Consider the following 16,634-nt stretch of genomic DNA (forward strand, 5'->3'; position numbering starts at 1 on the left):
TTACTGAGCAATGCAAAGCTATTCTTAAGGTTGCTTCGTTGAAATGGCGTCAGATGCAACTGAGTTCAAGTAATTTGTGGCAAATTCTCAGTTTCATGAATTCAGGACAATTATCCTTGCGATCAGTTCCTTGACAAAGTTATGAGTGACACACTCGTCATTAAGGAGTATATTTCTTTTATCACAAATATTATTTCTTACGCATTTTATTACATAAATCTTGTGTGAAAATTATCACGTTCTGATTTCGTCAGTTGGATTTGGTATAAAACACGTCATTTTTTATGCCATCAGTTCCAAGACACCACCAGACCTTTTTATTCGGATGACTTTCATCAGAAGAGGAATACACTAATTGTTGTTCCACGTTGCTCGAGAAGTTTAGTTACAGCTTACATACACTGCGAAAAGTTGGTTCGAGCTACGGAGCAGAAAGGCGTGATTTGAAAGTTTACCCTTAGAATCGTCCGGATTATATTTCCCTAAATTAACGGAATAGTTCAGTTTCAGCCAAGTTCAACTGAACGGCAGTTTTTATTGGAACTTATTTTCGTGAAAAAGCAGCATACTTATGCGTTTATTTTTATCTTGTAATAATTCCCAGTTGCTTCCAATGAATATGTATTAATTACGTTTGCCTATTTGAGACTGTTTAGTAAATTTCTGAGTTATTTCGTAAGAAAGTGGCAACAATCCGTGATAAAAGCAATATATGTATCCTTTGGACGACTTAGTATTCAAAAGTAGGATGTCAATAACAAATACATTATCATACTGCAGTGATCTATTATTTATCATTTACCATGTGTCAGTTATGCTTCTTACTGAGTTTAGAATGATATAAATTGTACAAGGTCTCATTCACTCGTCTTATGTTTTTAAGAAGTGAGCAGATTTTGCAGTAGAGTTATTTTGGAATTCTCTGTTCCCATATCCTCACGTAATCACACAATTTCCAGTTTCTTACACGTGTGTGTTCTTTTTCCTGAAATTATTGCTGCGTCCGGCATTGATTTGTTCTGTATATTTTCCTCGACTGAAGAAACACTGGCGCACATCACAACTTTCTCTCCTTTACAATATTCTGGCCTTTTTGTGAGTGCTTTACTGGCAATTTTCTTTTCAGTAATATCTTAAAAAGATATTACGGCAAACAAGGAAATAACAGGGGAACAACTCCGGCTTTTAGAGACTATATTTTTTCTCACGTAATTTCAACTTGTTTACCACCGACGATAAACATTTTCGTTTTTGTAAGAAGTTCCCCTGCGAATCATGAGCTGCACACTAATCAGTTTCGACTCATATCTCTGTCTTTTGGAGGAACTGTTGTCACTGATTTAAAAAGTTCAGCTCCGTTCTTCATATATCTGAAACATATTTTCTTTATTTTCTCTGTAACTGGGTCTGTACGCTGCAACTAACATGTAGATTTTTTCCTTCTTCTCCTTATTTCAACACGGATAGAGAGAAGTCATAACAGGGGACTGGATATCTTCAACGTATCCGACACAAGCGACAGTGCTGCTCGTAGTTTGCGGGCACGCCACCTGTCCTGTGCTACCTGTGTTAACGAGCACTTCCTCTTCTACTCGCTATGTAGAGAGGTTTAACCACACGTTGCCACAGCTCACAGATACCATATTCGTTCTAACGAAAAAAGGCGCTGCAATTGTATCCTCACATCCAAGGAATTCTTAAGTTTTCGACGTGGAACTCCTCATGTGCAATGCGAATTTCAAGAAAAGAAAAAAATCAAATCTAATACCGAACGGCCGGCAGGAGTGGCCGTGCGGTTCTAGGCGCTGCAGTCTGGAACCGAGCGACCGCTACGGTCGCAGGTTCGAATCCTGCCTCGGGCATGGATGTGTGTGATGTCCTTAGGTTAGTTAGGTTTAACTAGTTCTAAGTTCTAGGGGACTAATGACCTCTGAAGTTAAGTCCCATAATGCTCAGAGCCATTTGAAGTCCCCCATTCAGGTCTCCAGGAGGGTATGTCAAGGGAGAGATGATTATGAGAAAAAGGTGGAATAATCAACGAAAGGATAACGTTCTACGAGTCGGGGCGTCGAATGCCGGAAGTTTGAACATGGTAGGGTAGCTATAAAATCTGAATAAGGAAATGCATCTTGTGCATACAACCAGATGGCAAGAACAACGTACAAAAGAATGCAAAAGAATATTGACGATCTGTTAGATGACGACCAGTTTTGGTTTGTGAAACGTAGATCACCAGAGAGGCAGTTCTGCTTTTGGGCTTGATAGTGGACGCAAGACTGAAGAAAAATCAAGACAACGCTCATAGGATTTGTCAATCTAGAAAACCGATTATGTGAAATGATGCAAGATGTTCGAAGTTTAGAGAAAAGTAAGAGAAAGCTACAGGTAAAGACGAGTGACATACAATATGTACATAAACCACGAGGGTACAATAGGATAAGAAAGGAATTATGATAGGGGTGCAGTCTTTCAGCCCTATTGTTCAAACTATACATCGAAGAAGCAATGAAGGAAATAAAAGGAAGGTTAAAGAGTAAGATTAAAGTTCATGGTGAAATTATACCAATGATAAGATTCGCCGATGGTGTTGCTATTTGGATGAAAGTGAGAAAAAACTACAGGGTGTGTTGAATAAAATGAACAATCTGAGACGATAATGATGCTGTTCGTACAGGCTCTGATAACCGCACCACTGAGCACCCCACAACCAATCTTTCCATAGTCCAATCTCGCCACTTTGACAGATAACGATGAAATGCTGAGGACAACACAAACATCCAGTCCCCAGGCAAAGAAAATCCCACAACCCAGCCAGGAATCGAACCTGGGAGTCCTTTATCCAGAGACAGCAATGCTTGCCACAAGACCACGAGCTGCAGACTAATGAGTACAGAATATGTACTGAGACTAAACAGGAAAAAGACAAATGTAATGATGAATAGCAGAAATAAGAATAGTGAGAAATTTAAAGTGTATACTAAGTTAAGGAAAATAATCAAAATAGACCCATGACAAATGGAGCAAGAAGAATATGAAAAGCAGACTGGCACAGGCGAAGAGGGTATTCATGGCCAGGAGAAGTATACTGGTGTCAAACACAGGCCTTAATTTCTGGAAAAAATGTCCGAAAACTTAATTTTGGAGCATAAAATTGTATGACAGTGAACCATTGACAGTGGGAAAACTGGAACAGAAGATAAACGTTCAAATGTGTGGAAATTCCTATGGCACCAAACTGCTGAGGTCATCAGTCCCTAGCCGGCCGAGGTGGCCGAACGGTTCTAGGAGCTACAGTCTGGAACCGCGCGACCGCTACGGTCGCAGGTTCGAATCCTGCCTCGGGCATGGATGTGTGTGATGTCCTTAGGTTAGTTAGGTTTAAGTAGTACTAAGTTCTAGGGGACTGATGACCTTAGCAGTTAAGTCCCATTGTGCTCAGAGCCATTTCATCAGTCCCTAGACTTACACACTACTTAAACTAACTTACGCTAAAGACTCCACACACACACACACACACACACACACACACACACACACACACACACACACACACACACACAGTCCCGAGAGAGGACTCGTACAGAAGATAACTGAAACATTTGCGATGTGGTACTAAAGAAGAATCTTAAAAATTAGGTGGACATAAGATAAGGTTTGTGGAGGTTCTCTGCAGAATGGAAGAAGAAAGAGACATCTGGAAAACACTGATTAAAAAAAGGACAGGATGATAAGTAATTTGTTAAGGCTTCAGGGATAAACTCCATGGTACTAGAGCGATCTTTAGAGAGTTTGGTAATTTGTTAAGGCATCAGGGATTAACTCCGTGGTGATATGGAGAGGGTAGAAGCTTTAGAGAAGACAGAGATTGGAATAATCCAGCAAAAAGTTGCGATGAATTTAGAATATGGCTCGACAGTACCTTCAGAAATTATAAATTCCGGCCGCGCGGGGTAGCAACACGGTTTAAGGCATGTTGTCACGGTCTGTGCGGCTCTCCCGTCGGAGATCTCCCTCGGGTATGGGTGTGTGTGTCGTCCATAGCGTAAGTTAGTTTAAGCTAGATTAAGTAGTGTGTAGGCTTAGGGACCGATGACCTCAGCAGTTTGGCCCCATAAGACCTCACAATAAATTTCCAAAATTGTGAATTCCCTTTTTATATCAATACATGTCCATGACGCTCTATAATTCAATATTTCACTACGCTGGTATCTTCAGAATATAGTGGGATGGGACACAAGCTTATTAAGGGGTCCAGGAATCGGTGGATGATGTGGTGGATTACACGTGTCCTCCATCAAAGGGGTGAATGCATCATGCCGGTTGCTGCTCGCTCGACGTCTTTGACCAAGATATCTTAGTGGTTGCGCTGGCTGGCATCAGGTGGCAGGCTTGTAGATCCCCTCCCACACCAGTTACATGGCATGCACACTGGTGACAAATAGATGGGTGGGATCGAAGGGCACCATCATACCAAATCAAACACAGACATTCTGACAACATTAGTTACGCAGCAACAAAGCAATCGCATAAGGCACATGCACAGAGGTTACTGCACTCACATCGCCGAGTAGTCATTAAAATTTCTACACCAAGAAGAAATGCAGATGATAAACGGGTATTCATTGGACAAATAGATTATACTAGAACTTACATGTGATTACATTTTCACGCAATTTGGGTGCATAGATCATGAGAAATCAGTACCCAGAACAACCACCTCTGGCCGTAATAACGTCCTTGATACGCCTGGGCATTGAGTGAAACAGAGCTTGGATGGCGTCTACAGGTACAGCTGCCCATGCAGCTTCAACACGATAGCACATTTCATCAAGAGTAGTGACTGGCCTATTGTGACGAGCCAGTTCCTCGGCCACCATTGACCAGACGTTTTCAATTGGTGAAAGATCTGGAGAATGTGCTGGCCAGGGCAGCAGTCGAACATTTTCTGTATCCAGAAAGGCCCGCACATGACCTGCAACGTGCGATCGTGCACTATCCTGCTGAAATGTAGGGTATCGCTGGGATCCAACAAAGGGTAGAGCCATGGGTCGTAACACATCTGAAATGTAACGTCCACTGTTCAAAGTGCCGTCAATGCGAGCAAGAGGTGACCGAGACGTGTAACCAATGGCAACCGATACCATCACGCCGGGTGATATTCCAGTATGGCGATGACAAATAGACGCTTCCAATGTGTGTTCACCGTGATGTCGCCAAACACGGATGCGACCATCATGATGCTGTAAACAGAACCTGGATTCATCCGAAAAAATGACGTTTTGCCATTCGTGCACCCAGGTTGGTCGTTGCGTACACCAGGCGCTCCTGTCTGTGATGTAGCCTCAAGGGTAACCGCAGCCACGGTCTCCGAGCTGATAGTCCGTGCTGCTGCAAACGTTGTCGAACTGTTCGTTCAGATGGTTGTTGTATTGCAAACGTCCCCACCTGTTGACTCAGGGATCGAGACGTGGCTGCACGATCCGTTACAGCCGTGTGGGTAAGATGCCTGTCATCTCGACTGCTAGTGATACGAGGCCGTTGGGATCCAGCACGCCGTTCCGTATTACCCTCCTGAATCCACCGATTCCATATTCTGCTAACAGTCATTGGATCTCGACCAACACGAGCAGCAATGTCGCGATACGACAAATCGTAATCGGGATAGGCTACAATCCGACTTTTATAAAAGTCGGAAACGTGATGGTACGCATTTCTCCTCCTTACACGAGGCATCACAACAACGTTTCACCAGGCAACACCGGTCAGCTGCTTTTTGCGTATGAGAAATCGGTTGGAAACTTTCCTCATGTCAGCACGTTGTAGGTGTCACCACCGGCACCAACCTTGTGTGAATGCTCTGGAAAGCTTATCATTTGCATATTACAGCATCTTCTTCCTGTCTTAAATTTCGCGTCTGTAGCACGTCATCTTCGTGGTGTAGCAATTTTAATGGCCAGTAGTGTACTTAACAATGCAATGTTAACCAGTGAAGTGTATGTATATCCAAGATGTTATAAAAGTTCTGTAATAATAATATCCGAAGTATTTCGTAGAAAACAAAAAAAGAAGATATCAAGGAAAGGAGAAAACGTATTTAAAATTAAAAGAGACATATTAGAAATGTTACATGAGCAACATAATTTACATCCATGTTCAGAAATAAAACAGAATACCTCAGACGACTGGAGATACAATGTTTCATATTCACAGCACATGTACATTAGTACGTTCTGTAGAAGTGGGCTGGTCGTTGTGGCTGAGCGGTTCTAGGCGCTACAGTCAGGAACCGCGCGACCGCTACGGTCGCAGGTTCGAATCCTGCCTCGGATATGGATGTGTGTGATGTCCTTAGGTTAGTTAGGTTTAAGTAGTTCTAAGTTCGAGGGGACTGATGACCTAAGATGTTAAGTCCCATAGTGCTCAGAGCCATTTGAACCATTATTTTTGCAGAAGTGGTAAGCATTTGAAGAATGTCGGCCCGGGGGTTCGAGGTCAACATCGACATCACGGCGCAACACCACCTACCGGTAACATGCGCCTGTGGCTCTCGTTGTCGCTGCAAACCGAAGATAATGGCCAGTGTGACTCGAGCAGACGTGCAGGATGGCTGAGAGGCTTATGCGCGTAGTGTACCGTCAAATGAGTGAGTTTGAAAGAGGGTGTATCATTGGCATGAGAGAATGTGATGCGTCCATCGGGGAAATTGCTGCTCTTGTGGGACCAAGTGTGTCGGCAGTGCAGCGGGTGTGTGCAGAACACGACGAGATGGGCCAGGTCACACAACCCAGCCAACTCCCTGAGAAGATAGACGCGTCGTCCAAATGGCATTCCAGGACAGATCTGTGTGCTCTTCGGCTGTGCCGCAACAGTGGAACAGTGTAACACACCGTACACTGTCAGGGGTGACAGTCCATCGCCGTTTGTTTTGTTACGGCACGGGTTACACTTGCGCGTCGTCCACTTCTCCACCTGCCATTGACGAACGTGTATAAACATGCTAGACAGCAATGGTGTATGGAAAGACGTCACTGCAGACAGGAATAGCATCATATAGTGTTTTCCGCCGAATCCAGGTTCTGTTTGTTTGAAAACGATGCTCTCATTTTGGTTCACCATACACAGGGGGAGCGGAGTCACCGTGACTGCATCCGCACGAGGCATACAGCCCCAGTTCGAGGCCTTATGGTGTGGCGTGCTGTTGGGTACAACCACAAATCACATTTTGTGCATGTCTGGGGTATAACACCACAACTCTCTGTGTGGTCGTACGTTTCCTACGTGTTTCCCTATGTTTGTATCATTAGCTGTGCTGAATATTATTCTTGTAAATATGTTGTCAAGCTGCAAATGTTCTTTGTTATTTTAGAAACATAATACGCATGGAATGTTAACATTTTGTAAATAGACACGCTGGCCTAGTCAGGGAAAAGCTACTGTCAAAGAGCGTAATAAATTGCCAAAAAGAAGCAGAAGTTGGGAGTTGCGAGGACACGATTGGTGTCTTCGGCTGTGTGTATTCGCCGGTGTGGCTGCGCAAAAGCGCGGAGGCGAAAAGTCTGTTCCCCAAGTGCGGAGCAGTGAAAACTGAAATGGTTGTTTTGGCGGATGTTTAATATGGGCAAGCTACGTGTATGGCATTTATTGGGCACAGCACAAATGCAGCAAGAGTAATTCGCATAACATCAAGAGTACTGTGGGCCCTTGTTATTGGCTATGGTATGGCAAGAAGATCAACCTGTGTCCTATTTTACCGCTGAATGAAGCCGCTCGACAAACCAGCGGCATCATAAAGTGAAGTAGACCTAGACTTTTTATAACCGGAAGTCTAACAGGCTGACCAGTGTACTTGGAATTTTATTGCTTAAATAACACTGTTTTCGTGCATATTGTGACATTAATAATTTTCATACGTCGTTATCCAAGTATCATAGCACCCATGGTATCCCTTTGTACGAACCGAGATAGTCAGTAAATGAACTGAAAACGTAGTTAACATAATTTGTTAGATTATGAAAACTTTTGGACAATTATGTAATAATGAAAACTTTGGCTGTAGTATAACTAATGTCAGAAACAGAATGATGCAAAAGTCATTATTAATTCAGTTCCTGAAAATAGAGTAACTTTCGTAATCAAAAATTTCTAGTAAAACTTTACTTAATTTGGACACTGAATTTCACTGTCAAAGCGTAGTTTCTAATTTATACCTTGTGGCACAATTTACAACAGTCCTTACCAATGAGTAAATTCACGCAATCTTCCTGCTTGCTACAATTACAACAGTCAGTATTACGGTGAGTAACGTAACAAAAGTTTCTGTCCACAGCCAATAGACAATCGTACTGTAACTGATTCTTACGCAAGACTGCTCCCGTGTATAAAGTTCAGTTTCTATTTAATTATTCGTGTTCTGGTGAAGAACTGGCAACCGTTGCTATTTTCATTAATGACATTCTTTGAAAACCTTTTTTCCAAATTTTCCACTAACTACTGTTTACTAAAAATTAGTTTACGTAACAAAAACATATAAAGTTAACCGAACTTTGTGTCTAATCGTCATTGCCAAAGTACTGAGCAGTGGCGATTTGGTTATAACTTCATCTACTTCTCTCGGTTTTATATTATTCTGCGGAGTAAACACCTTTTCGCCACAGATTAGGGTCATATAGAAAAGTCTGATTAGACGTAGAGACAGGAGTGATTCAAGGGCACTGTGACCAGTGTGACCTACGTGAATGACATCCCGCGGCCTGTATCCATACCCTTTGTGCACAACACGCCAAATGATGCTTTCCAGCATGACAATGCATGACCGCACGCTGCTGCACGAACACGTGCCTTTTTGGTGGCAGTGCTGTGAACCAATGCCAACCACAACAGATGAACTTTGGAACCAGGTGAATAAGCATGATGCCTATACCACAGGACGCCATTCGCGGGTTAAGCGTGTCGATGCCATCACACATGGAAGAAGGAATCAGGCCCCATCGTAGTCCCTGTGGCTACTAGGCAACAGGATGCATGCTGAACCGAGGTGATTGAAGTGCTTATCATTTATGCAGGATGGTGTGTTGGCAGAAGAGCCAACACCGTGTTGCTAGAGGAGGCCGAAATGCACGCTTAGCCCACGCAGACTGGCGTGAGGTCTGGAACAGTTAAAGGAGTCTAATAAATAAAGTACGAAGCTCTTGGAATACTTAACTTTAATCCACAATTGGAGAGCATCGGTCTGACGGTACAGGCATCCATAGGTAAATATTAAATGATACTGGCGCCTTGCTAGGTCGTAGCAATTGACGTAGCTGAAGGCTATTCTAACTATCGTCTCGGCAAATGAGAGCGCTATTTGTCAGTGTAGCTTCGCTAGCAAAGTCGGCTGTACAACTGGGGCGAGTGCTATGAAGTGTCTCTAGACCTGCCGTGTGGCGGCGCTCGGTCTGCAATCACTGACAGTGGCGACACGCGGGTCCGTCGTATACTAGCGGACCGCGGCCGATTTAAAGGCTACCACCTAGCAAGTGTGGTGTCTGGCGGTGACACCACATTCCTCCCCCGCAAATCGGCGAACGGTTGTGTTATAAGGCTTCCGCGCGCCGTGGGGAGGACCCCATGTTGACGTATGCGACGAGGTGGGGAGCCTAACAACAGGCGAGGCTGTGCCACCCGCACCCGGCCATTCGGTCCGACAGGAGCTAGGAAACGCCTGAAAACCTAGTCCAGGGTGCACGCCAACATGCGGTATATGCGCCCTTAGACAGACAGGAAGGGCCGAAGCACCCGACGGGCGAAGACGACAGATGGTCCGGAGTGGGCAAGAGTTCCATGGCGGAAGACAACTGGTCACGGGAAGCGATCGGCGGCGCGTGACCCAGGGAGGCGTCCGGCGGTTGCAGCGACGCGTCCACTGCGGGCGTCGCCGGCGGGAGAACAGGCGGCTGCGGCGGCGCGTCGCCATTGGGCAAAATGGAAGGCGAGCCAGTAGATGGGTCCCCAGGGCGCTGACCGGACGGCACCGTCGCTGAAAGCAGACGGGGTGAGGCAGAACCCGTGCGACGACAGAGGCGCAGCTGATTGAGATGCCGACGCACCTCACCAGAGGCCCCCAAAACCAGATACATAGCGCGGCCGAGGCAGCGAAGAATGCGCCCTGCGAGCCAACGCCGTGAACCTCGGTAGTGACGATAGTAGGCAACGTCGCCTGGGGCAAAAGCAGGTGTCTGCCGCTGCACAGGAACCTGATGCGGCGGATGTAGCAAAGACATCAAGGTTCGATGAGGACGACCATGAAGCAACTCAGCCGGCGAGCGACGATCTCGGGGCTGAGAGCGATACGAGGACAAAAAGAGCAATAACGCGTCCTCCCGAGAATGCGACTCTTTCAGCTTCAACATCTGTGACTTGAAAGTCCGGACCAAACGTTCAGCGGCACCGTTTGACTGTGGCGAAAACGGCGCGGACGTCAGATGTTGAATACCATTGCCCTTGCAGAATGACTGAAATTCTGCGGACATGAATTGTGGGCCATTGTCAGAAACAATAGTCTGCGGAAGACCTTCAATGCAAAAGATAGCAGACATCTTGACAACAAAAGGAAAATTACTGAAGGAATCTACCACAACCGACCATCGAGCATTCCAGAGTGGACCAGCAAAATCGATGTGTAAGCGTTGCCAACGGGAAGTGGCTTTTGGCCATGCAATGATTTTCCGCGGTGGTGCGGATTGGTGTTCGGCAGACGCCATGCAAGAAGAGCACATATTCGTAATCGCAGCATCGATTCCGAACCAAGTACAGTGCTGACGAGCAAGTTGTTTCGTTCTCACAATACCCCAATGTCCTTGGAGGAGAAGCTTTAAGACAGAGGACTGTAGCGAACGTGGGACCACGACCCTGGACTGATCATTATCAGAACGCAACAGCAAAACACCACGTCGAACAAAAAGTCTCTCCTTGTAAGCAAAAAATCGGCGAACCAACGGATCCTCGATCCGTGACGTTGACAAGGGCCATTGCGTAGCAACAAAACGCAGAACGGTAGCAAGGACAGGGTCGGCAGCTGTGGCTGTAGCTACACGACGAAAATCAATCGGAAACAATACGACCACGTCATCGGTTTCCGAATCAATGAACATGCAAGCAAGTTCGGAGGAATCGAATGCTCTATCCTCAGCAACAGGCAAACAGGACAACGCATCGGCGTTTCCGTGCTTAGCAGTGGACCGATACAAGATATCGTAGCGGTACTGCGAGAGGAAAATAGACAAGCGAATGAATTTCTGCGCTGTACGTGGAGGTACAGGCTTGTTCGGATGAAAAAGCGACGTCAAGGGTTTATGGTCTGTGATAATGATAAAGTGACGACCATACAAGAAATCATGAAACTTAGTAACACCAAATACGAGAGCCAAAGCTTCTTTCTCTAACTGTGAATAATTTCTTTGCGCAGACGAGAGCAATTTGGACGCAAAGGCAATAGGGCGATCGTGCGGTCCATCTTTGTGCGCAAGCACAGCACCGATCCCGAAATCCGATGCATCTACCATCAACAAAAGGGGTTTCTGGGGATCGAATGGCGTAATGCAAGTATTGGAAAGCAACGCCGATTTCAACTGGCGAAAGGCGCGTTCGCATTCCGTCGTCCAGACGAACGGAACACCTTTACGGCGTGAGCGATGAAGCGGAGCTGAAATGGAAGAGGCGTGCGGCACATATTTATGGTAATAATTAATTTTTCCCAGCGCACTCTGTAGCTGCTTCAAATTCTGCGGCGAAGGCAAGTCTTGTATGGCACGGAGGTGCTCTGGACTGGGATGTATGCCTTGGGCATTGAGTACATGTCCCAGATATGGCAAATCACGAGCAAAAAATACACATTTGTCCTTCCGCAGGCGAAGACCATTTTGTCGCAAGACCTGAAATAATGTTCTGAGATTGGCTAAATGTTCTTCTTCTGTCGTTCTGGAGATCACAATATCTTCCAGATAGTTTGCTGCAGTAGGGACCGACGCACAAAAAGTTTGTAGATATTGCTGAAACAATGCAGGGGAGGATGCACACCCGAATGGCAGTCGTTTGAATCGGTACAAACCAAAATGCGTGTTAACCACCAAAACGCTCTGGGATTCTTCGTCCACCGGAATTTTCAAGTACGCATCTGCTAGGTCCAACTTCTAAAATTATGTACCCGGGCACAGTTTGTCAAAAAGATCTTCCGGGCGGGGTAAAGGAAAAGTTGCAGTCACTAGTTGTGGATTCACTGTTGCCTTGAAGTCCACGCAAAGTCTCAATTTTCCGGAAGGTTTTTGCAAAATTACTAAGGGTGAAGCCTAGAGAGAAGCCTGCACACGTTCAATTACACCTTGAGATTCCAAATCGTGTAACGTGTTTGCGACCTCATCACGCAATGCGTGGGGAACATTGCGCTCTCTGAAGAATTTTGGTTGCGCATTGACTTTCAGTTCCAAGTGTGCTTTATAGTTCTTAGCGCAACCAAGGCCCGGCGCAAAAATGTCTGCAAATTCTTCACATTGACGAGAAACACTGGCTGAAGGCACAGTCTAGTTCACTGATAGAACCTGATTTACTATAGACAAGTTAAACAACTGAAATAAATCCAAACCAAACAAGTTCACTGCAGAAGAAGAACGAAGGACGTAAAAATACACAAGTTTTGTTTGTCCCTTGTATGTTGCAAGAAGGCTGCACTGTCCTAACACAGGGATCTTGTGACCTGAATATGTAGTTAGCTTAACATTTGCGGCACGCAACGGAGGTTTGCCCAGTTGTGTGATTGATTAGTGAAACTGCAGCTCCGGTATCGAGCTGGAACGGTATCACTTGTCCGTCAAAGTCCAAATCTACAACAAGTTATTGTCCTGCTGACGACAAGAGCGACTGTCTCGTGCAACGTGAACTGACACTGGTACAGAATCACTTGCGACTTCGCGGCATTTCCGTCGATGTCGACGCACACTTTTTGTGGGACGAACACAGTCACCGTTAGAGAGAGTAGCACTGGGTGGAGTGGAATGAACTACACGAATGTCCATGGGCAAAGGTTCACGAGCCTGAGTATTCGTGGTTCGATTACGGCATGAAGCAAAGGGCCTGGAATGTTTGTGAGTGTCCGATCGGAGCTTTTTCTGGCAAACACTTTGAACATGTCCTTTTTTATTACAGAAAAAGCAAATAGCCTGGCGTGACGGGCAATTCTCACACGAATGCCTAGTAGCACACCGCAGGCATGATTTCAACACTGCATTTGCTTGCTTACGCGGCACACGTGGCTGTGCGGATGGGCGCGAGGGCTGTTTACTGTTCCGTGCAGCTCGCCCGGTGGGCCGGTTAACTTGACACACAGGTGGCGAAGTTTCAAATGATTCCTGAGCAAAGTCAAGTGTGTCCTGCCAATCCAATATGTCCATCACTTGTAGAAGGGAGGGATTGACTAGTTTCAAAATCTGTTCCCATATACGAACATCAGAAACGTTCTGTGCAATTGCATCACGCACCATAGTATCTGAATAAGGGAGTCCACATTCACACTCAAAACCACAATCCCTAGTAAGGCCTTGCAAGGTTGCAACCCACTCCCTATTAGTCTGACCGGCCGTACGTTGTGTACGAAAGAACGTATACCTTTCTGCAACTACATTGACTGATTCTTTGAAATATGCATCTAATGCAGACAAAATTTCTTCGTAGGACAGAGTTGCTACGTCGCGTCGGGGAAACAATTTCACTATCACACGGTACGTTTGGACCCCTACACAAGAAAGCAAAAAAGGCTGCCGCTCAATACCTTAAATTCTGTAGGCGGCGAGATGGAATCCAAATTGGCGTGACCACTCCGTCCAGCTTTCCAGTGCCGCATCAAAAGGACGAAAAGGTGGTGCAACTGCGTGTTGTGGCTGCGGTAGCGGTGAAGCAGCGGCTGCCGCATCTTTTTGCAGTGCACGTTGACCCTGGACGAGCTGTCCAAGGGCATCCAATAAGGCCTGCGTCTGCTGATTCTGCAAGCAATAAAATTCGGACAGTACATCTGGAGATTGTGGCCAAGCCATGACACAAGTAAATTAGTGCAGCAATTGGTACAAACGCGATTTAGCTCGTCGCCATGTGGTGTGTTGGCAGAAGAGCCAACACCGTGTTGCTAGAGGAGGCCGAAATGCACGCTTAGCTCACGCAGACTGGCGTGAGGTCTGGAACAGTTAAAGGAGTTGAGTCTAATAAATAAAGTACGAAGCTCTTGGAATACTTAACTTTAATCCGCAATTGGAGAACATCGGTCTGACGGTACAGGCATCCATAGATAAATATTAAATGATACTGGTGCCTTGCTAGGTCGTAGCAATTGACGTAGCTGAAGGCTATGCTAACTATCGTCTCGGCAAATGAGAGCGCTATTTGTCAGTGTAGCTTCGCTAGCAAAGTCGGCTGTACAACTGGGGCGAGTGCTATGAAGTGTCTCTAGACCTGCCGTGTGGCGGCGCTCGGTCTGCAATCACTGACAGTGGCGACACGCGGGTCCGTCGTGTACTAGCGGACCGCGGCCGATTTAAAGGCTACCACCTAGCGAGTGTGGTGTCTGGCGGTGACACCACACAGGACATGTTAATTAATGTACATATCCTGTGGATGTGAAGGTTCTTTCTCTAGTCGTTCAAGGTGTTCTGTTTATTCTGATCAAGAGAATGTTTTAATGGCAACTTAAATATTTTGTTTGGAGAACACTTTCTATCCCAAAGCAAACTTTTTCACACAGGGATTCTCAGAATTGATATATTTGTCTGTAATGCAGATCATGTTGGTATCGTAATTGCACACTATTGCTCAATTTCGTATTACTATACTACAGTCCGCCCCCAGTAACTGAGTGGTCAGCGTGACAGAATGTCAATCCTAACGGCCTGCGTTCGATCCCCAGCTGGGTCGGAGATGTTCTCAGCTCAGGGACTGATTCTTGTGTTGTGCTAACCATCATCATTTCTTCCCCATCGACGCGCAAGTCGCCGAAGTGGCATCAAATTGAAAGAGTTGTACCCGGCGAACGGTCTACCCGACGGGAGGCCCTATTCACACGACATTTATTTTACTACAGTACAATATTGCTTAACTTTAGTTCATCTATTTTATTTCGCTTAAATAAAGTGTCTGTCTTAGCTTCGTTCTGTATACCAGTTGACTCATATCTGTTGGACCCAATGAATACCGTTTGTGGGTCTTAATATAACACGAGGAAGCAGTCTGTTACCCTTTCTCGTAGGTATTTACCACGGTGAAGCAACCCTATCAGTCACCTTCTAGTGCAGTTCGATGTCAATAGATTTTTCTCTTCAGCAGCAAACGAATGTTCAAGTCAGCTAACGAAAGGCTTAGAATGATTGAAAAGTATTCCTTTACAGAGTGAAATACGTTTTCCTTCCAACTTAGTTTGGATATCTGAGAATTATCTATTACATATCTCCTTTCTGATGAATGTCTGCAGACAACGGAAACTGCACAATAGTACACATCTTTCCGTGTCTTGGTTTAAGAAAGTATAATCGAAATGGAAATCTTTTCTCTTCGCTTAGAGATTGATACAACAATTTCTTTAAACCTACTATTTGCTTTCTCCCTGTACGCAATTTGGCGTGCTTTAAAAGAGCTGAAAACGTTTGCACTTGATCCATTTAATTTCCTCTAAAATTGTCTGCAAGTGAGTTGCACTGAGAAAGTTTTCGTGAACAGTCCTCTGATGATTTTCTGTGGTGTCGTTGCAGATGGAGATCACCGTTTACAAGTGGGGCAGTACTGGTGGATGGCTTAAATTTTACGACCTGACCTTCACCAAGCCATTCGACTACTTGCTGGCTAACTTCCCGGCCGTCTTTGAGTGCATCTGGTACCCCATGGGCATCAACAAGAAGCCTGTGCCTCCGGCAAGTATCCAATCACTACTCTGGACGGAGCGTATCTTCAGAAGCGTGGATGACAAACTGCATGCAAAACATCCATTAAAGTGATACTTAGAAGGCTGCTATTCATACTGGAACATCTAGAACAGCTCCATATAGTTTTATTTAATGTCATGCTTTGTGAAACTCGTTTACGATGACTTTGAGGAACGGCAATAAGAAAAGGAATATGTTCGAAATTAATCAGTTTGACGCCTTTCTGGTGTTAAGCACCTCTCCTGCAAATTATCAGATCCTAAAACTGAAACTGGAGGCAGACGCTAATGTGTAAGGAAAATGTTGTCAGTTTGAACTAGAGATGAGATATGAACAGAGAAAAACACATTACTCGCACCAGCTGAAGTTTACGGATACTTTATTGCATGGAATGTAACAAAACTCCTTTCGTGAGACTTTAGTTTAATTACTTTCATGGTCTGTGCACTCTAATTTCGACCTCTCGCTACGATGTGGAGAGAGTCACTTTTGCAGCTGTAATGCATGTTCTCGCCGAGAAACAAGACAATTTGCTGACCATTTGTGCGGTTGTCTTCTTAACTGTCTCAATACACTTTTTTTGTATTGTCCATCTCCCACCATCTCTCTAAAACAACACGCACGTGCCCACGCACACACACACACACACACACACACACACACACACACACACACAAGGATTATTAACAACTCAAGCAG

At 45.2% G+C, this 16,634-nt stretch overlaps 2 protein-coding genes across 2 annotated transcripts in view; one reads left to right on the forward strand and one right to left on the reverse strand.

The window, feature by feature from the left end:
* The window catches only part of LOC126108932 (speckle-type POZ protein-like), a 333,552-nt gene that overhangs the window by 129,209 nt on the left and 187,709 nt on the right, over positions 1 to 16,634 (reverse strand). The gene's annotated exons all lie outside the window — the stretch shown is intronic.
* Positions 1 to 16,634, forward strand: part of LOC126108930 (uncharacterized) — a 102,993-nt gene that overhangs the window by 30,738 nt on the left and 55,621 nt on the right. The window contains exon 3 of the mRNA XM_049914300.1: positions 15,765 to 15,923. Within this exon, the coding sequence (XP_049770257.1) occupies positions 15,765 to 15,923 (159 nt within the window). The remainder of the gene's footprint in view (positions 1 to 15,764; positions 15,924 to 16,634) is intronic.

Source organism: Schistocerca cancellata, chromosome 11 (assembly GCF_023864275.1).
Source record: "Schistocerca cancellata isolate TAMUIC-IGC-003103 chromosome 11, iqSchCanc2.1, whole genome shotgun sequence".
Lineage (NCBI taxonomy): Eukaryota > Metazoa > Arthropoda > Insecta > Orthoptera > Acrididae > Schistocerca > Schistocerca cancellata.